This window comes from Rhamphochromis longiceps, linkage group LG10 (assembly GCF_057381845.1).
Source record: "Rhamphochromis longiceps isolate RC_006_pf linkage group LG10, R_longiceps_female_GT1.1, whole genome shotgun sequence".
Lineage (NCBI taxonomy): Eukaryota > Metazoa > Chordata > Actinopteri > Cichliformes > Cichlidae > Rhamphochromis > Rhamphochromis longiceps.
In genome coordinates this window covers 9499500-9524489 of record NC_140566.1, presented here as the reverse complement: position 1 = coordinate 9524489, position 24990 = coordinate 9499500, and the positions used below count along the sequence as shown (strand labels likewise).

The 24990-nt window shown below is 38.6% G+C and overlaps 1 protein-coding gene across 2 annotated transcripts; it reads right to left on the bottom strand.

Moving 5' to 3' along the window:
- Positions 1-1939: 1939 nt before the first annotated feature.
- Positions 1940-23411, bottom strand: LOC146660287 (flotillin-2a). 2 transcript variants are annotated; one of them, XM_085420063.1, is made up of 11 exons: positions 23196-23411; positions 19772-19853; positions 15141-15231; positions 8458-8581; positions 8125-8243; positions 7879-7992; positions 7628-7747; positions 7329-7543; positions 6050-6233; positions 5301-5450; positions 1940-3924 (listed from the first exon to the last, which is right to left on the bottom strand). In XM_085420063.1, exons 1-11 carry the CDS (start codon positions 23242-23244, stop codon positions 3874-3876), a joined length of 1299 nt encoding a protein of 432 aa, XP_085276189.1. In that variant the 5' UTR covers positions 23245-23411; the 3' UTR covers positions 1940-3873. The 2 variants fall into 2 exon arrangements, with proteins under 2 accessions (XP_085276189.1, XP_085276188.1); XM_085420062.1 differs by lacking the exon at positions 15141-15231 and adding an exon at positions 14541-14631 and having other exon boundaries at positions 23196-23410.
- Positions 23412-24990: the final 1579 nt, after the last annotated feature.

Here is a 24990-nt window from a genome sequence, read left to right as displayed (position 1 = left end):
AATGTCAGCGGGTTGCAAAATACCTACAAACAGTTATAACAGTTAATGATAAGCTTGTTGAGTAAGTGGCTGGCAAGCAGAAAACAGCTTCTATCTTTAACCATCTATTTTAAAGAGTATTTGCTTGTTCAAGTAGCCTACTGTATAAAAGGACCTGACCACTGAGAAACATGAGGACCATGTATCCTGTAAGGACCATTTGCACAACAATTATATGTATCATGTGATTAGACCTGGAAAACTACGTAAAATTGTAGAGACTTGTAACCTGCCCCACCACTACCACCAACACACACTGACACAGGTCAAGGAAAATGCCAGGCAGCATTGTAAGGTCCCAACACCAAAAATATTTTGTTGTCGCAGACTGCTTTTTTTTTTTTTTTTTAAATGACAAATAACAAAAGCAGTGTCTCTTAAAACAATTGCATAAAATAACTCCCCATTAACTGACTTAAAGTGGACATGACATGATTGGCTGTCCCTCACAAACAAACGTTTGGGCACAATACTGTTAAAATCTGATTCGACGTAACTTTAGCTACATTTTACAGTTTGCATAGAAGCTTAAATTTCTGTATAATCTCAATATTCAGTCACACCTTGTAAGTTAACAATAATAGTAATTGTGTTGCACTTAATGAATTTTCATCTAAATAATATCCTAAATCCTTTATCTCAACTTTTCTTTTTTCCCCCCCTAGGCGTCACTAATACAGCAGATGGCACTGAGTGTGAGATGAAACCCTCCTAATTTAACTGAGACAGTGAGGTCAACAGTAAGTGGTAAAACATTTATTTAGAGGGTGGAACACAACGCAGAATAACATGGACACATGCTTAAAATGCCATGCTGGATCCAAGATCATGAGAAATATATTCACAATATCATTTTATAGAAGTTACATTTATCTCTGACAGATGGACATGTTTCACATGAAGACAGGAGTTAAGGCATAATGTTTGGTCATTCTCCTCTCAAATGCTACTCAGAGGTTGCCACTACATTGATAAGACAAAGCAAATGTAGGTATCATATCCTACATTTGCTGGCCAAAATAATGAATGACCTTCAAGAGGTCCAGGTTACAAAGGAATAATGCTAGAATGCTTCATTTATCATCTAAATACATACATACATACATACATACTTGTGTGTGTTCCAATATACATTAGTAGGATAGATGTTAAAGTACAGGTATAATAGAGTTTGAACAATCTAAAACAAAAGTATAACAAATCATCCCGTCAGTATTTCCGAGTGTATGAATGGTATTCAACTATCTGCACATTTAAGTAGACCAACATTATTCAACAAAGGCACTGTGTACAGAATTCTGTCTAAATAAAAGGAGCAATGCAAACAAGAAGTTGTTAACCATTTTGTTCAGATACAATGTCTTCTGCAGACAGAAATGGTGGTTGGTGAATGTTACAATGATGACTTTCAACGGTAACTTGCATGTAACACCTCCGTTACCTGCTGACTGAAGCAGACATAAAATAAAAGACATTCTACTTTTAAGTGAGTACTTTCGGTGAAATTTGGGAAATTTTCATGATCAGCCACATTTGGCCGTATGACCAGCAGTAAGAGGCAGTGTCGCGCCTGAGTGAAGAAGAAAACTGCCAGTGATCTGCTGTCCAGCTGAATTAAAATGAGGACTCTCACTCATCCACACTGCAGTGAAATCTGCACTCCGGCTTCAAACCGGGACAGTGAATTCATTATCAGCTGATCTTTGACAGGTCTGAATGACCTGTATCGGTATACAACGGCTTCTCACAGTAGGAACATTAAACATCAAAAGGTTCACCATAACTGTGTTTCAGGCACAAATACAACACTTTAACAACAGGTGGAACTGTAACATTAATGTGGGGAAAAACAGAAACAAGATAAAATTTGCCACAGACCAAAAGAGCCACATGGACGGTGTTTATTTCACAGAGGAGAGAAACAGTACGATAAATGATCACTGGCAATTTAAAAAAAAAAAAAAAAAAAAAAAAAAAACCATTTGGAAAAGTGGTTAATGAATGTTCACAATATTGTTTATGAGAGGCACAAAATTAATTGAGAGGTGGGCAGGCCAGCTGTGCACAATAAGCTGGTTTGGGAAAGCAGAGAAGGATGGTACAAAAGTACAACATTTAGATTTAGGACATGTAGCAACAAAGGACCCACTGAGACTCAAATCATGCTAAGATTCTGCCATCTACAGGTTGAAACTTGCAAGTACATGTCAAAACTTCTGATACTGAACAATTACTTTGAACACTGACTTTTGTATAAAGGTGAATGAATTTATATAACCTTACAACAGGGTAACCAAATCTACAAGCAATGATTAAACCTGTGAAACTCTTAATTGTTTATCATCTCAAGGTCGCGCAGAACTTGCCAAGATCGGAACATGTTTAAAGAAATGTTTCATTTTCTATCACAGTAACAGACTACAGTAGAAATCTGACATGAAAACAAATCATGTTTTCTTTGACATGCAGCAGCAGAAACAGCTACAGATCCAGCTGCTCAGACCCCAACATGAACTTCACTTTGCTTTCATCAAACTGAGAACAAACCTGAGCACAAACACTGCGTACAGCGTTTACCATCAAATCACCTGCTTGTTTCCCAACTTGTGACTGACTGTAACATTCCTGCTTTGTCATTACAGACTGGGTGCACTGGGAACTTAACCCACAGAGGTCAGAGTGACGATGCTTTTCCTTCATCACTGTGGAGTTTCTCCTTAAATTACAAATAACACAATCACACAAGTGACATCTGGGAAATATGTTAGCAAGACTAAGTTTATCTGAGGCGGGGGAACAGGACAAAAGAAATTACACACACACACAAAAAAAGCCCAGACCCTGAATGTCCACCACATGCCATTTGAGGTAATACAGAACTGTTCAGTAGCCTTGGTGGGCATGCAGGGTCACTGTTGGGCTAATCATTTCCAAATATGGCTTTGTTTTATGCTGACATGTCCAAACGTGACAAAAGAGAAGCGGGAGCACTGCTGTCAGTATACGCATAGAACTAACAACATTCATCTATAACAGTGATACAGTCAGACAGAAATCCAACTAAAGCCAAACCGCTTTCGTCTGGTTTGGGCACTTGAGTGGTGAACAGGCACTGCACATAGGAGCAAGAAGACAGACAACATAACATCCTGCGAGGTAAGCCTTATCATACAAGTGACTGGTAACAGGTAACGTGTCATTGTATCTATATAATCACGGTGAGTACACTAATCTTTAAGAAGTCTGTTTAAAAGCAAAGAGGGAATTACACACTCTGTTCAGTCTACTGCAAACTACTTCAACAACTGAGCACTGAATGACTGTGTAATTAGGAGGCAGGAGCTGCACCTATTGCTCCATTTCCAATCATCAATGAATGTCAACACATCAGACAGGAACATATGCTTGAATTCCAGGCATAACTTAGAAAGCTCTGGAGAGGAGTACAGTATTCTGATTAGTTCTCTGTGTCTGAATTTCTCTCGCCTACTTTGCGTCTGGACTTTTTTAATCTATGAAGGATTTAGTAGGACTGCGAAGAACTGCAGCATATAATCCTGGCTAACTAGTGCAGAATATTAAGGGTGACCGTGTTTAAAACAAGAACTAAAAACAACAGAAAATACAAACAATCTGATCTTTCAGAGGTAAGGCCGCATTATTTTCTCCTTTAGAAAATTAAAAACCTCTTAAAAATATAAAAACCTCTGATTTGGTGTCAAGTGTTTCTGGTCAAAGGCAGTTGCATAAGGGGTCGAGGGCTAAACAAAGTTTTCATGCTTGAGGCAGATACACAGCAAATGATTGAGAATAACGAGTCCCAGGCCTGCTTCATCAGAAGGCTGCTTGGCTCTGTGGGGTGGTCATCTTCTGGAGCAGAGGTATCTGTGTGATCACAATGATTAGCACATTGGAACAGTGTTTAATAGACATCTGTCATGCTCACACAGCACAGCTGTACATTATATTCATCTGTCATAGCAACTGTTCCCTTAGACATGATGAGGTTTCAGAGGAAGTCACTGACATTTAACTCATCAGTACAGATTCACACATCAAATATGAACACTTAATTTGAGTATGTCTAAAAATATTTTTCTGTAATTACAAAAAAATGTAGTCACAAAGAATTAACTAGCTGAGACCACATCTTCAATTAAGTTTGACAGCATTTCTAGTAGATACTAGCAGATGGAGTGAGCATGAACTGAGGCTGCGGTTTGGGCAAGGCCTCAGTCGGGACTGGCGGCGGCAGATCCTCATGTACTAATGAGAATGAATTGGAAAAGGGAGGGAGGGGCGTGAAAACGAGTGCAAACAGCGTGCAGTGCAGAGGTTCATATATAGACAGAGAACTGGAAGGGGCATGTATGAGGTGTGGTCCTGCTCCAGGAATTCATTACAAATATATTCATTGTGTCTGTAACACGAATAAACAAAAGTAATTTTAAAAAGGATGTAAAGTGTTAATAACTACAGTACAGTGCATCTGTTGCTTCTTAAAGCTGCCTTGATTTCTCTTATTTCGAGAGCCACTGAACAAGCTAAAAATACAACTCTGGCTGTGTTAACAAAGTGTTGCTTATTTACACAACAAGAGTTTCAGTGTTTAGTAATAACTGTCAGAGTTTGTTCATATGTGGGTGGTGAAATTCTCCATTTGATTTCCCAGACGGTTCCTAAACAGCACAGCATTCCTGTGCTACATTTTTGGGAAGTCTCTTAAGAAGTGAATAATGAGCTGACAGCATGGAAATTGCAGCTTGCAGATGGGGAGAAAAAATATTTATGTCTAACCAAAAGTATTCAGAGACTTTCTTTATTTATAAGCAATCATTACCCAAATATACAACTAACCATAAAGATGACATATAGCAGTAAACAAAAAAGTGACTTTTTGCTGCACCAAAGCCCTTTCAATACAAACCCACATATGGTGATTAAGTCTCTCGGGATCTAACTGCAGGCTTATGGACCCAACAAGCCAATGTCATAATTCATAAATATGTTTGCCTGAAAAGGCAATTAGTGATTGCAATGGAGACAGACAGCAACTCGAAGTATGACGGAAAAACTTATAACACTTAAAAACGCAGATTACTTAGTGGTTTAACTTTTCCTTATTGGCTACACCCATCATAAACATATGGCAAGTGTGTTTGTGTAATTACTTTCATTGACAGAAGGGGGAGAAAAAAAAAAAGCTCTGTACTATGTTTCATATTCAGCAGAGAGCTCTGAACAGTACAGTGCCTTCTTACCTTGGTGAGATCCACCCCAGTGAGGGCATTGACTGAGACCGGGAGTTCAGCTAATAGACGGTTCACTTCACCAGTTACACGGCTGCCTTCTCCACTCAGGATGACAATCTCATTGGTCTTGGACAGAGGTGCAGCCACTTTACCAGCAATCTGGAAAAAACAGTGTGAATACCAGTTTGAGACCTTCAATAACTGAGGACGGATTTTTTTATTTATTTTTTTCCAAGACAGTAATCATGTGATAAAAACAGAACAAACCCTTTGCAGCTCTGTTCAGTAAAAATGCTAAATGTTTAACAAAGTCTATGTTCAAAGTTATCAGAGAAAGACAGTATATGTGAGACAATTAATGCTTTTCTAGCATTTGTAAGACAGAAATGTTAGTTATAATTGTGTAATTGTTCTAAAACTAATCCTGAAGTTGAGCTGCTTGTTAATGGTTTATATCACAACGAAAAAAAAACCCAGAAACCATATGTCTACAATTTCTTCCTCATAACTGAATTGTGATGAAACAAAAATATTAGAGGCTGTCCTGCTATCCAAGCAGTCCACTCTGAAAAAGTCATAACCTTGATCACAGAGACCAGAGAACCTGCTAGTCCAATCTGCTAAACAGTCTGAAAAAGTTCATAAAATCACTTTGGTACTCAAAGCTCTTATGGTGTAGACACTGTAAAAAACAAACAAACAAAAAACACTAAACAAAAATCCACAAATGGCACTGTTTTTAAATCTGTATCACAAACCTTGGGTAGAGCCTCCAGGACTAAGGCGGTCTTGGCAGCATCGCCATACTGCTGGTAGGCTTCGGCTTTCAGCCTCATCTTCTCAGCTTCTGCCTTCCCCACAGCTTCAATGGAGGCAGCCTCTGCCTCACCAATACAGCGGATCTTCTCAGCCTCTGCCTGTGCTGTCAGCACCTTCTTTATCCTGACAGACATCAGTGTTAGAGGGACAGCAAAATAATTCTTTATTGGTTTACATAACCAATATCTCATTACTAATAGACACACGACCTTTGACATGCAGACATAAACAGGCATTACACATTACACGTGGTATATGTGAGAATGAATAATAAATAGCAGTATAATTAATATTACTATGATGTTTCTTGGGTGCTGAGCTATAATGTGGCATTTTTTTTAGCATTAGAAAAACACAATAATTTCAGATATTGATAAAGATTGGGGCCCACTGTCCAACTAATCAGCTGCTCTGCTTTAGGGAAAGGAGCAACAGCAGATTTCAATAGGAATGGGAGAAGTGTGAAAAAAATGTTCAAAGATTCAAAATACAGCATGAAAAGTAGAAACAGCGGCTGCAGTGGACACTTCACTGTTTTTAACACTCAGGTTCAGTTCAATTCTTGTAGGTTATAACTTTGTCTTCTGCATGACCGGCTGATGGACCAATAACAGCACAAGCAAGAGTAGCCCATATTATGTTTTACATATATGGTAAATGGCCTGTATTTATATAGCGCTTTACTAGTCCCTAAGGACCCCAAAGCGCTTTACATATCCAGTCATCCACCCATTCACACACACTGGTGATGGCAAGCTACATTGTAGCCACAGCTGCCCTGGGGCGCACTGACAGAGGCGAGGCTGCCGGACACTGGCGACACCGGGCCCTCTGACCACCACCAGTAGGCAACGGGTGAAGTGTCTTGCCCAAGGACACAACGACCGAGACTGTCCAAGCCGGGGCTCAAACCGGCAACCTTCCGATTACAAGGCGAACTCCCAACTCTTGAGCCACGATCGCCCACATATATGTATATGTATTACATATTTTGCACACTTCCTCCATCTACAAAGCATTATTTACATAGTGGTGAGTTATTCAATTATGCCTAAAGAGACTGAACATTATATGGTTAAAAAAATGTCTTTAAATATAGCAAACCGCTATGACAGTCTCAGTTAAGAAATAAATGAAATAGCCCTTTAACATTTTCCCCCTCTCACTGAAAGTGATTTCTTTTTGACTGATAAGAGGATTTGTCAGCAAAGTACTCACTTCTGGCCTTCAGCCAGCTGCTGCATCTTGTAGGCTTCTGCCTCGGCAGGTCTCTTCACAGTAGCGATGAGCTCCTTTTCAGTGCGTTCAATCTCCTTTTCCTCAATTTTGATCTGTTTTTTCCTCTGCACCACCTCAATTTCTATCTCCTCCAGACGGATCTTCTGTTGCTCTTTAGCTGCCTGCAGCTCATATGCCAGTTGCGCCTCAGCTTTCTACAGAAGCAGGAATTTTTTTTAAAAGGGTAAACTTTCACAATTGTTGCTGACACATTCAACCCAACAAACACAACTTCATACCTTTGTGTTCACTTCCTGATTGAAAGAAGCTTTCTGCATTTCCAGCTCTCTTTTGGAGTCAGCCATTTTGGTGTCTGCGACGAACTTGACATCCATCATTTCTTTCTTACATTCAGCTTCCTGTAAAAGACAGAGTGCAACAACTAATGACAGAGAGATGGATCAGGTGCTGTATGGTGGTTTCTTAATGTAATAATAGCCATTAGCAATAGATGATAGAAGTTTTAACGTCGTCTTAAAGCTTTTCTTACCCTAATGCCAGCATCTCTCTCTGCCTCTGCTACTCCGATGTCTGCATCCCTCTGTACTGCAGCTGTCTGAGTTTTACCCAGCGAGCTCAGATAGTCCACTTTATCATATACATCCTTTAAGGAAGAAAGGTTAACACTAATGTACACAGTTCTAGGCAGTTAACCTAATGAAATTAAAAAGCAAACAAACAAATATTTGAAAAATAGAGTCAGAATAACATGAACTTGACGTTCTCTTTCTTATACCTTGATGGTGAAGCTGAGAATCTCGATACCCATGCGGCCAACATCAGGTGCTGCCACCTCTCGTACCAAGGAGGCAAATTTGTCTCTGTCTTGGTAAATCTGCTCAACAGTTAGCGTGCCTGGAAGATCGGTCAGTGTGTTTAGTGCCTCAAAAATCATGGTCCTGTAATACATTTGAATAAAACCAAACACACTGACAAATAGGGCCAATATGTCAAGAGGGGAAAAAAAAATCCTCCAATCACTGTCATAGTCATATGGCGCAGATACCAAAAAGAACAAAAAGCAGGAAAACACCACAGAGTCACCATATGGTTTGGAGAAGCTACCCACCAAGGATGGCACGCAGGTGACCCTCTAGGGTCTGCAGGATAACACTCTTGATCTCCATGACTGACTTTCCCAGGAACTGTTCGCAGGCATAACCGAGCAGTTCTTTTTCAGTCATCACCTTCACCTAACGCCAACATGGACAGAGAACATCATTCATTGTGCCTGTGTTTGTGAATACACAAAGACAGGCACAACACACAGGTGTGGCACACATAAGGACAACACATACTAGCTTTTAATATTATACAAAGATTTTTTAAAATCCTTTTACTTAGAATGTATTTTTTTTTCTGTTCACCTTCATTGCATCAGTAATGCAAAGAGCTGAAATTACAAAGCCTAAAATTCACAATAATATCAATAATAATAATAACAGTTGTTATTATTGTTATTGTTATTGTTATTATTGTTATCATTATTATGCCAGTGTGTGTTGGATGTATGCATGTCATTATGCTTTTTACACATGAAAAGAACTATGGACATAGTAATCAGCAAAATGTTTGAAGAACATCTTGTATGCTGTCAGCCCACCTAAAAGAGGAAGCCAAAACTGTCAGCCATCAATGACATGGCCAAACAAATGTTCAACAATACTTTCTTAGTTTGCCTTTGGGTAAAGTCGATCCACACGACTCACATTTCATTTAAACAAATTTCTTGTAATTGATATACTTATTTATAGAGTAAATACAATGCCGTGAAATGTATTTAATTAATATTTTTTTTATTTATTTTAACATTTTTCAGTTAAAACCAATTTCAATATTAGACAAAGATACCCTGTCTTACCCTGAGATACACTTTTCAGATAGGGCCAGGTTGTTTTGATAACTTTTTTCCTTTAATAAATGAAATCATTTAAAAATGCTGCTGGCTGCCAGTGTTACCCGTCAGCCTCCTACTACATTCACCTTTCTCATCATTTTGAAAATCACAGGTGACATCATTCTCGATTTATTACGTTCACAAGATTTTGAGAAAACTTGACCTCTGATTTTTAGTAGATGGACCTTTGGTATCAGGTTGAAAATCGTATGTTGTCTCATTCTCGAGTTATATTTGCCTAATATTAAAATTTGTTTGCCGATCTGAAACATGTCAGCACGATACAGATGCAAAAATCTAAGAAATTGGGAAGGGAGTAAATAATTTTTTTACAGCATCTCTCCATTTACAATAAAAGTATTTTGGAAATGTTATTATGGCTTTTACAGAATACATGGCCGTCTAATGTCAGATGAAGTCAGTATTCTGCTTTTAGATTTTTTGCTCTTCTTAAATGCAAGGACTTAGATTTTCACATCAATGTTGCACAGGTTAATTCAAATATATAGAAATAAACAGGGGAGAAAAATATGATGGACACGTAACATTTAAAAAAAAAAAAAACAACAAGAAAGAAACAAAGAAAAATGAATGTCACTGACCTGAGGTTTAAAAGATAGAAACAGTCAGTGATAGAAAGAGAGATCATTTACAAACAGACAGTCATGTAATCAAAAAATGGGTTAAAAAGGTTTGGGATAAAATTGTTGTCCATCAGAGCTGTAAGAAAAGAAAAGAGTGAGCTGGGTCCTTAGGCGAGAGGTCTGCACACGGGTATGTTTTACAACATGCACTCATAACAGAAATAAGGGCAACACAAAGTCAGGAAAGACTGTCGTCACTTCCAGAAAACAGAAAAGGCCACAAGACAGCCAAGGAAAGCTCTAACAGACAGCAGGGGGCGCTGTGCAACGGCTGACATTGGAATAAAGACTTGAACAATTTTCATTTGTTGCCCTGAGCTCTTAATCTGCTACCTAGCCCCACTCCAACTTGTAACACCACCCTTCCTCCTGCCTCCTCTAAATGCACAGACTGTACAGAAAAGAATCTCAGTAGACAGTTTTGTTTTTTAAAATTTGTTAGGTCCTTCCAGTGCAAATTGACTATTAAGTTATCGAAGGATTCAAAAACAGTCCTACCTAAAGTAACAAGGCAAAATATGATTGAAGAATTCAATACAGAAATGAAACGCACATCCTAGATTGAAATTCTGCTCATTTCCTTTAAATGGATGTCTCCCACCAAGTCTAATTCATTTGTCTCTTTGAATTAGGAAAGACTTTGCTGTTACCATGGGACACAAATTTCACAGTGGCTTTGGCTTAGACTGGACCAATCTGACGGACACCATTATGAGTCTGCTGGAAGTAAACTGTGTGAAAGTGGGGGGGTTTTCAACTCCAGACAGTGGCCTCATTGTCAGCACACATGTAGAAAAACACAGAGAAGAGGAACATACAGTGGCAAAATGGTGGTCAAAACAGAGAACTGATAATGAGGCGTCATCATTCAAACAAAAGAACTAATGGCATGCGGGCAAAGAAAAAATTCAGGAAGTAATTAAGAGCAAGATATGGAAATGCACAAAACACTGTGATGATACGTACATTTTCTTAAACAGAAAATCCACAAAATAATTGCTTTCTATTACAAATTAGAACTCAGTCAACATTTGTGCTTAAAAAGTATCTACAAGGCAAAATAAGACATTCTGGAGTCTTGACTCTGTTTGTAGGCAAAGTCCAAGGCCAGGGAGCGCTGCCTGGCTACATGGGTTTTGATTTGTACTTCAGCATCTGTGGCATTAATGTGACTGACAGAATGAAAGCAGCTGTGCAGTATTGTGCTTACTTTACTTCATGCACTGCTTTAAGCGAGGTTATGAAGTTTGCTTTGTGTTACACGAAATAATTAGTTCACCAATGCAAATATTCTCTACTATTTTTGAATTACCATAAGCTGACACACCAGGGCGCAGTTAGAATTGGTTTGAATAAGCAGAGAATGATTAGAGTGAAGAGTCAACAATAAGTTTTTGCCATCATAAACTGGGGAAAGAAAAATCCTGTACATGCTGCTCTGCAAGTAAAACCTTCACTTGTGAATAAATGAGCAGCTGAAAGTAGCTTTAAGTAATACATTTAAGACAGCAAAAATAATGTGAAATGTTGATTTAAATGGTGCTACGTAAAAGGCATAGGGCATAAAGAAGCTATTAGTTAAAAAGTCAGCCTGTAGCCCCGCTACTCCTCAATTTCTTCTTCTAGTAACAAAGAGACAATTGCAGAGGATAAGACAGTTTGCTTCTATTTTCACTACAAACAGTGCCAATCAGCATCAGGCACGTGTAGAGGCAATGCTGAACTATCGGTCTTGTAGCCTTGGTATCGCTGAAGTCACTGTTATCCTGATGTGCAGTATGATTTTTAGGAGGGCACCTATGGTGTAAGCCAGGGGTCGGCAACCTGCGGCTCTTTAGTCCTTATACTGCGGCTCGGCGTGGTTTGGGAAAATAAATTTGAAGTATTTAGCTGAACTGTATTTTATTTATGTTAGTTCTTTTTTTTAAACTTGTACTCCTAAATTGGAAGATTACTGTGATATTGAAATATAAAAATAAAATTATATTTTATTATTTTTTATCGCTCTAAATAAGCGTCACACTCGCGGAAGCCGGTATACCTGCCGAAATGGCGTGCATTTATCGAGACTTTCAACCCCAGGTAGGCCAATTATGGATCTTCGGATCCACATTATGTCAGCAGCTGTTCTCCACCATGAACTATGTTAAAAACAAACACTGCTCACGCCTCATAGATGACAGCTTACAGTCCTGCGTAAAGATGAAAGTGACTTCGTACAGCCCCGATTTGCAGACGCTGTGCGCATATGGGAAATGCGCAGAGGTTCAGGAGCAGAAGTCCCATTGTAAACATATCACAGCAGACCCGATGATGTTTGCATGAACACGCTTTTCAGCATCTCTTTATTGACCACTTTTCACACACGGTTGCTGTAGCATACAGCTGTAGCTTTTCAGCTCACAGCCCGACACACACCAACAACAGCATAGATGGCACAGACGTTAAGGCAGCGAGGCGTGATTGCGGGTGCCGCTCAGGTGCGTCCGCCTCCCTTTCAGCGGCGCTGCAGACCACGCCCCGCCACACATCTTAACCTGGTAAAATACATATTTAGGCAGAATTTTGCAAATATCTATTTTTCTTCTTTTTTTTAGCAGCATAGTGCTTTTTTTCCCCAATTATTTTTTAAAAGTCAGGTCAAGGCTCCAAAAGCCCAAAGGCGATATAAGGGTGGCGGCTCACAATATTTTTTGTTTGCTACATGGATCATTTTAGTTCAGCTGGGTGTCTTTCCTTTCGTTATATTTCTTTAAGAGTTCAAAATGTGTTAATTACATAAATAAAATGTAACTTTCTCTATAGCACTTCATGGATTTCATAAGCAACACACCTTAGTTCTTCACACAAAGCATAAAGGTAAAAAACAATATATACAGTGTTATCTTAATTTGAAACGGTATGAACAAAATCTGATGTGGTATCTCTGTTGGTTCATCTGGATGGTGTAACAGGAAAGTGCTCAGGTTTTTTCTTTGTTATAGAGTGAGGCAAGTGTCTTATAATAAAAGTTGACTCTGTGGTTTTAACACAGGGGTCTAAGTATGAATAAATAAATAGAGATTATATAAATCTGGACAATTTACCCTTGAAGCATGTCTCCTTGGGCACCTTTGGAACACTGCAGCTGCTATTGGTAGCTCAGTACCTGGGGGTCCTGTTCTAACCATTTTACAAATATTATTTACATCATCAGAACAATTGAAAAAAAAAAAATCAAACACAGAAATTTCAGGTGTGTCTGCATTTTCATGAGGACTTTAAGTAGTTTAAGACAGAAAACATCAACTTCTGTAAAACTGACATGACTGTCATCTCAGACCACTGAAAAGTGGAACTCGTCCTACGATCCACAGACTAAAGAGGACTTTTCTTTGAAAGAATCTATAATGTTCATGCCAGGCAGTAAGGCCTAAATCTGGGCTGGTAGTAAGAGCCTGCATTATGATCCACAATAATTTAGAGTCCTCTATCGCAGTGTTTCCCAACCACTGTGCTGCAGCACATAGGTGTGCCATGAGGGGATCAAGGGGTCATGGAAGATTATCTGGTTTCCCCTGATTGGTACTCTAAGCAACTGGCTTCTTCTTCCTCCAATTAAATGGGTTGCCGACTGCCAGTAAAACAGAAGACGAAGAAAAAAAATGACGTAGTCATGCTGCGAGTGAGACAAAGCAGCACATAATAGCAATAGATGAATATTTGAAAAGAAAAGGTAGTCAATCTGGGTCCTGGAGACAATTCCGACCCAGTTGAAGGCCATAGCATGAGTAGTGGTCAGAAGAAAGAAAAAAGTTATGGTGGGGACAAACCGAGCCAATTCTGCTATACCTGGTGTGCGGGGCGCACACTGAAGAGGCACAAATGAAAAAGCTAAGAGCACAATTCCCACAGAGCCTCTGAGAATAGCAGCTGCACTGGAAGAAGTCTGGAGGTGCGCAAGAAGATGACTATTTAAAAACTCCCCTGCAAATTCCAGTGACACCTAGTGCAATAATATGGATCCAACATATGATACACTGCTTCTCAGATGTTTTGGTATTGTGACTACCCAAGTTATTCTTTAGCGTCTGTGAATTTTAAACAAAAATGTGACAGACCCAGAACTGAATAATTAAAAAAAAAAAAAAAAAAAAAAAAAAAAAAGCAGAAATAAACAGCATACAAAATAACATAATATACTGAGATTGACCACAAAACACCAATTAGGCTTTTCATAGACCCATTTTTGTGTGCCATGCTAATTCACTGAAAGACTGAAAATAACACTGTATCATCAGCATAGAAAATTGGTGGGGGTGTACTGCTGCAGGGAGCAGTGGGGTGACAAATTACAAATCAGAAAATCAAGTTTGAAGACTCGGACACAGAATACCAGCTGAAGTTGTATAATATTGCCTATGGTTTTACAAAAATAAATAAGGAAGCATTTGACACAGTGCTATTGTCAATTCGACTCCAGCTTGGTCAGATTATGTTACACATACGCACTTGAGACCCCTGTATGAAATACCACCTCAGCTGTGATTAGAGGCTGATGCCAGAGAAAGGGAGGGAGGGAGGGGTTAGTGAAATCTGAACTGGGAGTCCCAAAAATGTGTGGTGATTTACCTGAGCCACCCCAGTGACAGTAATAGCTACACCCTCCGCTGTCTCTACATCATCACACTTGGGCTGCAGGGTCATAATCTCAAGCGTTATCCTGTGAAGAATGTGGAAAAATATAAAATAAAAATTGACATGATCTCAGGGAAAGCAAATGAGGGGAAGGGACTGAACACAAGAAAAGAAAAACAAGACAAAGTGAAACCATTCACCCAAGGACTCCAGATCACTAACAACGGAGCAAAATGAGATGCCATCCACAATCCAATCGATTTTGCATTAAGGAGTTGCATTTGATTTAAAAATTAGCCTTATTATATTAGTTGTGATTGGTCTCTGGACTTCTGATATCCTCTTTTTAATTTCTATAGCATTCATTTAGAGGCCCCGTTGCTGAAGGTGACTCAGAGCACAGCATTACAGCAAAGTTATTAACAGCTGACTGTCTCCTCTGACTGCAGAAGAAAGAAGAAAAGAGGATGAAAACACACAGACAATGTTAGCCGATTAGCTGAACCATCACCTTTTGTCTTCCTTCGGCCTCAAACACCAGCCACTGCTTTTTTTTTTCTTTTTTTTCCCCCCCAGCCTTCTGAAATGCATTACCTGAGCCACCCCTGTCACATCCAGGGGTACACCCTCCGAGGTTTCGATATTCTCACAGCGACAGAGGATGGTCATAACCTCCAGAGACATTCTACGTAGGCAGGCAGGCAGGCAGGCAGCGGGGATAGCAAAGGCAAAACAGTAAGTTGGACAACAGCTGTTAGGAATAACAGTAGCGAAGGTCAAGAGGCAGAGAAAAGAGAGAAAGGGCAAAACACAAAACTTGCCCTTCTGCTTTGCTGGTTTTAAGCCTGTTTTACATATGATGTGCTGCTGATGATACCGCTTTTAAAACCATAATTTCTGTCATAGTCGCTGTTATAAACAATTTAAATGAAGTGTGATAACACACAACATCACTAATGGAATCAAGCCAGTAGGGCTGGGCGATATGGCCTAAAATCAATATCACGATAAATTGAGCAGTTAACCTCGATAACGATAAATGGACGATAACCACCCCAAGTGCCAAAAAAAACAAACGTTTTTTTTTTTTTCATTTAATGGGGCTGTGGCAGGCAGCATAGTTCCTCCAGTTATTTTGATAATATTATTCCCCCTAGACCTATTAATTGCAATTATATTATTACCACTTTAAAGGACTGTAAAATGTCACTGAAAATAAATGAAGACAATAGTAGTAAGTACTTTTAGTGGTTAAGATTTATTAACTGAACAAAATAAAAAGTGTAGGATACAATATGTAACCATGCTCTCTAAAAAATGTGTATCCCTTGTAAACAAAATAGTTTAATAATAAATATGTTTCACATTGGCTATTCACAAAGTAAACAATGATTGTGCAAATGTAATGCCATCATGGACAAAGGCCTATCTCTGCTAAGGCCTTGAGGTACTATAACTTGTAAACAAATAATGTCACAAACACAAATGTCAATTGAACACAGAAAAAACTATAATAAATACTAAGCACTGCCATGTGACTAGTGAAAACTATAAACTCTTAAACAAAAACTTGTGCTGCAGGTGGTGGAAGAGGTTGGTTGTGTTACCTTGACTTGACGCAACAGTCTTTTTGCAGAGTTTACATTTAACAATTTTTTGATCAATATCATCCTTGTTGAATCCAAAATGTTGCCAAACAATTGATGATGCATTTTTTTTTGTTAACAAGCGTCTCCTCTTCCTCCTCCACCAGCTCTACCTCCGTCGCTGCTGCTTCAACATTTAAATCGTCCTCCATTTGTTCACCCGTGTCTCGTCTTGTTATGCTGGGCTTACACTGTGCGATTTTTGGCCCATTTTGAGCCGATTTTTGAGTCGTGCGACCGTTTTGGCGATCGGCCCGATTTTGGCCTTCATCGTGCGTCATGCATCGTATAGTATACGTGGGGTAACGAGAAGCGATTGACACCTCACGACGAGCTCCCGATCATCAATCGCTTGGTCGTGAGTTTGTCACACTGCGCACGCGCAAACACAAATGTCAGCGAAAAAGACGGCGCAGCACGGCAGTGCAGCGTGTGATCTGGACACAAGCGATGGAGGCACAATTTGTAGAACTTTGGAAAGCTCATCCGAGCCTTTTCGATGTGGCCTCACAAAATTATCACGACCACAACCACCGTGAAAATAGTTGGATCTACATTGCTGCTCAATCACAGCTGCCTGATCAATGTTTTTCATTAGCAATTTAGCAAAGTTGATGGTGGTGGTGTGCGTGTCTGTGTGAGTGAAAGACAGAGAGAGCGAGCGACAGAATTTCTGTTATAACCTTCATTTTATGGACGCACAGTGTGAGCACTCAGGTCGCATCAGAGCATCAGTATAGTGTGAGACCCTGCATCGTGACCTATGAACTTCTAACCCCTGCGAGTCAATCGTACAGTTTGAGCAGGAGCTGAATCGCGCGACTGAAAAAAAAAATCGCACAGTGTCTGCCCAGCATAAAAAGGTAGTAGAGTCATGTGACTCCACCCCGTCAAGTCTGTAACGTAGCACAGCATCTTAAAGGGACATGAACATCGCCAACCTGCACATGCCTTTTCCTTTTTTTTAAAATACCGAATTTACCGACATGGGCAAAATGACGTCGATGAGAGTCATAAATTTCGGTAACGATAAATTTTTGATATATCGCCCAGCCCTACAAGCCAGTGTTAACAGGATCCTTGATCCTTTACGTTTGCATCACAAATACACAGGAATGTCCATTACAAACGATCCTATCCCGTGCTTCAACACTGAACTGTTTACATATGACTATGTTTCAGAGCAGATAAAAGAGGCTTACCACCCTTGTATTATGATAAACACACTACATTCATACCAAGTTGTTTGGGTCAGTTTCAGTCAAAGACATGGGAGGATGACTGCAGCAACACTGGGAACCAGAGACTCTGCTGAACAGCTCCACCTCCCTTTCTTTCCAAGAGAACTGGATCAATGAGTGAGGAGCCTCAACTCAACATTAACAAGATTACTGCATCACAAGCAGGAAGTCCTCCACCACCACCAGCACCATAATAATGCTGTCCAGCTACTGGCTTATGCACACAGGGCTGTTAGCAGACATGATGACTACTACTCTGAGTGGCACAAGATCCTTCCTGCTGCTCTTAATAATATTAATACTAAAAATATAAGAAGGGATTCCTGAGACTACTTAACTCTAAATGGAGATAAATCCAGACATGTTTCAACTTTTGCATCTTGTTTTTAAGGTCAAACCATTATGTTTCCTAGCAACTAGAGCCAATGAGCAGCACTTATAGCGAAATGGGTGTGAAGGAGGCACACAAGGACTGAGAAAGGGCAAGATCAATATGACACAAAGCAAAGCAAGTTAGCAAAGTTGAAATAAAGAGGCAGGCAAACAAAAGATAGTTAATATCAGGACTTCCACAGACAAGATGTATCAATGCTGCTTTTTTACAGGATTATGCTATACAGCATATGACATCTGAACAAAAACAAAAGGAGCAGTTTTTATTTCTTGATATGGAATATATATGAACAAGAGCCAACTAAAGAGCTTGTTTTCGGTTTCTGGCAGAGAAACAAAGAGGCACAAATTTAATTTGGTGTAGCTCATTATGAAACCATTAGTGAGTAGCTTCTCGCAGGTTTATATTTCCTTTGATGGCTTTTATTTCAGAACAGGAGTTTAGCTCATTTTCAGTTTACAGTAGTTTTACAAATATTGTTAGTACTTCTCCCTCAGATCATCATTATGAAACATCTGTTTGTCTTTCCACTAATGCTTCTTCATTGGGGCTGGAAAAAAGCAGACTATACTCAGCTGCAATTCTCACTAATCTGTTAAACACTAGTTTCTAATATTAGAGCGTTTCTATTAGCCACAAATAGCTTATTTATTCATCATTAAACTCTGAATAATGTCTTCTGTTTTGTGTGTGTGTATATGTATGGGAATATGTTTAGGTGTGCACACACACACACACACACGTTATAAAATAAAGTTACAAAATGACTTGCACAAAATTAAACTGAGTTTTTTATTAACTTTTAGTTTCATATAATTTGATGTCAATATATATTATTCATCTTTGATAATTAATGCACTACATTATTTATTTCCTATAGAGGCAATTCATTACATTACTACATTACATCATATTACATTACTTTTGAATTACTGCACAAGAGATCATCTGAGATTGTCACATGATTACCCGTTAACAATCATTCTTTCAAACTGATCCAAATCCTTACTGTAATGAGGACATACACAATCTCTTTTAGTGCTTCTGTTTTAATACAAAGTCGACAACACAGTTGTTTAGAGCAAGACCAAAGAAAACTTAAAAATCTATATGATCTTTACTTGTTAACTTTACTTAACTCACTATTGGCCTACTGTCACTGCAATACTGCTGCATCACTAACAATTACTGAGGAATTTATGGCTAAAAGGTAAAAATATAGCAATCTTAATAAAATATCTACATTCTCAGTATGTTTTAGGGCTAAAAATCACAGCCTGCACGTAACTATTAGGAAACTAGACTGAACTGATAAAGTATTGCACATTTGCACTCTTCTCCTCTTAATGATAACCATAACTGAACAACAAAAGTAATGACTTAAGTCAACTACTTATTGTGCACAAATATAACAGACAGACAGACAGACCGATAGATATCTGTCTATCTATTTGAAAATCCAAACACAAGCCCTTGTTACTCAAAATGCAAAGCTGAGATCTTACAGGGGCATGTGCCCTAATAAAAGGGGTCTAGCCAAACATAATCCAATTAGATAAACAGGAGACGTATACTACATCACCATGTCTTTGTTGAAATTATCTGATTAACTCACAGTGTAAGGTGGGAAAACAAATTAACTCTTGAATTTATTAACTTAAAAGATCTCTGAACAGCAAAACCCTGTAAAAAAAAATCCTATACAACTATTACCATTCATGAATATTTATAAATGATCTCATAACTTGCTTGATTATGGCTCTTCATATGGTTCATAGATCTTTTGTGTTTGTTCTCTTAAAAAACCTTGAGTCATGACCATAAGGACATAAAGGTATTATAGAACCTTTTGTGGGGACCTGCAGATACCCTCATCTTAAAAGTTTCCTGATTGAGTTTGTGAGCACATTTGTTCAGGTTAAAGCTAGAACAGACAGATCTTACCTCTGGATGTCAGAGACGAGCCACCAGCCCCATGCCCAGCCTCCCACGACATAAGTCTTCTGATCTGAGCCACAGCAGCCACCTTTGGAGCAACACATATAAAACACATCACATGGCTGCAATCAATGTAGCAAAAGGTCACATGCTGTTGTATGTGACTTTTTCAATATGACATCCAGTCTGGGTTCTTTTAAACTTTGTGCACAAACCACCCGAATTCATACTAATGCACACTTCTAACTCTAGAAGCAAATTTAATGCAAACCGAAATTAGTATCACTGTTTTGAAAAGGATCAATTAGTGACCCACTTTTCTGTTCTGCACTCAGTTTCTAAACAGGATCATGTGTAGCTTTAAGACAGAAAACCAAAAACCCTTCTCTCAATCTTCCAACCACATCACCCACAGCAGCTACGTGAGAAAGGTTCTCCAAAACAAAGCAGGTAAAGGGTGAAACACTCAAGCTCTCATTTAAATACATCAGCCTCATGGAACCATTCTTTCTGATTTTGTGGGTTTGTTATTATTACAACTGTGGATTCCAAGGACAATTAAAACGTATTATCCAGTTTTAATTGTGCAATAATAATCATCATTATTGTGATGCATTCTGTTTTGCAATAATTCTCGTTTTGCCTTTCAGCACAACCTCTCTCATTTTGCCTCACCAGAGTCCAAGTCCAAATTCTGCCAGGCTGCTGTTTAGTTCACTTGAATGTTAGTTTATGTTTTATTAAGAGCAAGAAAATACATTTACATAAAAATACATTTTTTTGTTTTGAAGATATAAATGTATCCAGCAACCATGTTGAAAATGTAAGATCTCAATATTGATCCAAACAACAAATATAACCTGTTGAGCCACCTCATCAGTAAGTTTGCAGAACCAATAAAACTATTTTCAATATTTTATAAGCCATTACCCTCCTAACCTCTAAAAATGACACTGACAAGAGTTTCCAAATGAGACTGAGTTAGGTTAGGCAGCCCCTTTCACTAGCCTCAGCGTCATGGTGTAATCATGAGTGATTAGTGTGACATTCTCAGCTGTCACATGATAACAGAAAGGGGAGGATGGCCAGGAGTAGACTATCCTTATTAACACATACTTCCCTAACTCAAATACTTTTAGTAAACCGTTCAACATCTGAAATTATAGGTCTGTAGCAGACCTCTTCCTTTATGACGCAGCAGGCCTTTAAGCTTCCAACAACAGGGCACTTTGCTGCCTGACTGACTAACATCTGACAGGAAACAGCAGCACTTGTGTACATAAACCAGAAAAAGTACACACTATCCTTGGTAAAACTGTGACTACTGTGATACCATAACTAAATTTGTCTGCAATACAGGACATCACATTACCTGAATATTACTGTTTCTTACCTCAAAACCTTAAAATTAAATTTAAATTAAATTTGAACAAGAGGTCAAAATTTTTAGAGTTTAAAACTAAAGTAAAATTAGAACTAGATGTGAAAAACATTTTAGTTGACTTAAAAAGTAAAAACTAGACTTTTTAAAAAAATAAAAAAATAAAATAAAACTAACTAAAACAATTTTGTAAATGTTTAAATCTAACTAAAATGAAAAAATAGGGAGAAATAGTCTTAGTTTTAGTAATTTTTAGTTAAGTAAAATGTTATTACATGTTTTATTACTATTATCTTTTATTATTGATTTTATTACACGAGTCATTGGCTGTGTTTATTGATATTTTGGATGTGTAAAAGACTGCAAGTCAACGACTTTCAAAAAATAGTGTAATACCTGTACTGATTTTCCTCTTGCCTCTGACATATGCCCTTTATACAATAATAACTAAACAGACGAAAACTAACACTGAAACTAATTAAACTAAAATAAAACTAAACATTTTCACACAATAAAAACTGAACTGAAACAAAAAAAAAAATCCACTCTGGTAACAAACTGAAACTAAACTGATTTAAAAAGTCAAAAATGGAATAAAAGTAAAAACTAAATTGGAAAAAAACAAAACTATAGTAACTCTGGTCTGGTCACATGATTATCAACATACTGATTTTATGGAGGAATGCTGAAGCGACAACTATCCTGCTAATGCATTCATTCTACAGGTCAATAAATCACGTCAATAAATGACACTTTAGGAAAACTACAAATAATCCTTTACCAGCTTCAGTTTTCTTGACAAAAAGCCATGCATATCCTAAATCACACTATGGAGAGATGGTGGCATTAATATACAATTGAGGCCATGAAAAGTACGTTGTGTTTTGGCCCCTAAACATGTAAACAGCAAAGCTATTTCTTTTCGACATCCGAGACTAATCGGGTCATAGGATCAGAATGTGCAACTCACACCCACTCAACTTTGCTCTTAAACAACATTCCTCGAAGTGATGAATTACATGCTGATTTTTGCACAATGGAAAATCCCAAAGTTGTTATTTGTTCATCACAAGAGAATCAGACAGGAAACGGCACTTAACGATTCAGTTACAGAGGCGTGCTGACATCTTTCCTGCAACACGTTCCCAAACCGTAGTTTGAACCTACAGTAGGATTCTCAAACAATCAATAGCGAATGCATGAAATTATTATTATCTGGTTCTAATATTTGTTTTGTTTTCTACATGGCCAGTAGCTTTTACAATTTTAAGGACTATATTCTGTGTACCCTGTGTTATGGGTATTAGAAACATCAGTGGTGACAGACGCAGTCTGCAAATCCGGGAGCGTGCACAAGCCCTTCTCTCATAATTCAATTAATCCTGCTGTAGTCCTGTAGGCCAAGAGTACCAGTGACCCACCAGTGCAAATAAACATCAAGTCCAGCTTCGTGTGGTCCTGTTCCTACCCTGTTACATTACGCTTGTTTGACTCTTACTAAAATGATCATATAAAGCCAGACTCGTGAGCACACATGTAGAAACCGAAATATAAACAGCGGAAACCAAAACCATCTAAAGGCTGCTTGACAAACTAGTATTCGTACTTGAACAAGCGTCACTGCAATCGGATGAAATACTGCAATAATAGAGTATTAACAGAGGAAATCGGCGGACCTAGAATATAAATTATCTGGGGAAAAATACAGAAAGATACACACGCTGGCTCGTCCACTTATTACCAAATTTCGACCTAACTGTCCAGATACATGTACTCCCGTCAACATGTGGGAAAAGAAAACATGGAGATGCGTCTGATTTCCTAAAGAGGCAAGGATCGCGGGGCTGTCGCCCGCTTTAGTGCTTCACATGGTGATTTTACCGTGATATAACAGGTCACGTTATTTCCCATTTTATAATGCACACAATAAAAGCCATTAGTTGCTTTTCGTATAATGGCTATATTAAACATTTTTTCGTTTCTTCTACTTCAGCGACCCTGAAGCGCCAAGCAGCTAAACACACATCGACCACGAAGCGTTTACGTTACCTGAAACCACAAGGGCCTCGTTTGGTCCAACGGTATGACAGTTTCCCATTTCAGCAGCAGAAAAAACGTGTATCCACACCTTTTCGACGCATACAAAACTCACTTTTTTTTTAAAACACCTTTTGCTCCTTTTCCCCACTATCTATAAAATATTTCTCTCACGCCCCTACCGACGATTCCTTTTTTCTTTTTTCAAAATGGAGATTTTTACTTTGTAGTTGCGTCACTCTATACTTAATGAGACACACTACTTCCGCTGATAAATTTTTCAAAATAAAGTCACGTTGGCAAAGCTGTGTGGTGAATACCGGTTTAAATTAGCCGTTTGGTTTTATTTTGAATATTACTTTGCTCTACTTATGTGCTTGTTTTGCGGCCACTTGACTCACGTGACCACAGCTCTCCCTGCCTTCTTTCGGGCCCCTCCTCTCCGGATCATAAGTTTAAATGTCTTCTCACGCAAATAACCAAAACAACACTCGCTGTAATTTGCAAGAAACACTCATACTGAGTGACCATGTCACATGATATCACATCCAGGCACGTGAGCAGAAGCCAACCAAGAAATTATGTTGGTCATTTCTCCTTCTAAAATATGTGCACTTTCTATATATCCCTGCAACCTTGCAGTATTGTGCAAAAAGCTCTTGGAAAATGAGAGATAAGAGCAGTGAGTCATTGAAACATCTGCAAATGTATACTGTAGTATATAAGGTTAAATGATTTTTTACCTTATATTACATCTCTGTTGAATGTTGGGAGCTTTTTAGTCCATTCTGCCAAGATGATCCCATACTGCTTGAGTTATGTTGAGGTCTGGGCTCTGGGAAGGCTCAGGCCATGACTGATAGAGCTCCACTGTGTTTTTTTGTTGTGCACGTATCCTTTTACTCTTTTACTGCAATAGCAGTGTGTTTGGCATCATTATGAAAAGTGAAGCCAGTGTCATGCAGATGCTTTTCGGCTGGTATTGCACAGTGCATTAGAATCTAAAAGTACTTTTCTTTATTCATAATTCCATCAGTTTTGACAGGATCCTCAGTATCACTGGCTGAAATGCTGCCTCAAACCATGAAAGAGCCTCCACTGTGTATTACAGTTAGGCATTGACAGTCATACCTCTGAGGATGATTTCAACCAATAAGTTTCAAACTTGTGTCTGATTTTTAGTTCTGTTCTCGTGTAATCAGGCCTTTGTAGACCTGATTACATGTCTTCTCACACAAAATGGAAACAATCAGGAAATGGCAACCAGGAAGTAAAGCTAATACAGGACACCACAGAAAATTAAATACAAAGTAAAAGAGGAAATAACCAGAACTGAGAAGGAAATACTGAAGGACCACCAAGACTAAAAACAGGACAAGCAGGCAGTGCTTGCCTTGTCAAATCTAAAAATAAACATCAAAAACCTACTAAAGTTAAAAAAAATCCTCTCCTTTCATGCTCTGTCATAAAACCTGTGCCTGTTTTCATCTATCTTTTACATCACTGCCATCTTGTGACTGTAGTTGGTTGTTGTCGATGGAAGCCGCTTGTTTTGGATTCCACTGGACACTGTAGTGGCTTCATTTCACAGGCGTGTCTATCTCGCATTAATGATGGCCAGCAGCAGTTTATGGTTGTTTGTGCATTGTTGCAATGTGCCGCTGGCTCTACTTCTACTGCTCTGAGCCCCGCTTTGTGTGGAAACAGAGATAGGAATCACAATTAGATGAGTCTCTGTGATTCATTATTGGTAAAATATAAGTTTTACTTTACTTGACCACCTTGAATAATGTGTGATATAGAAAAG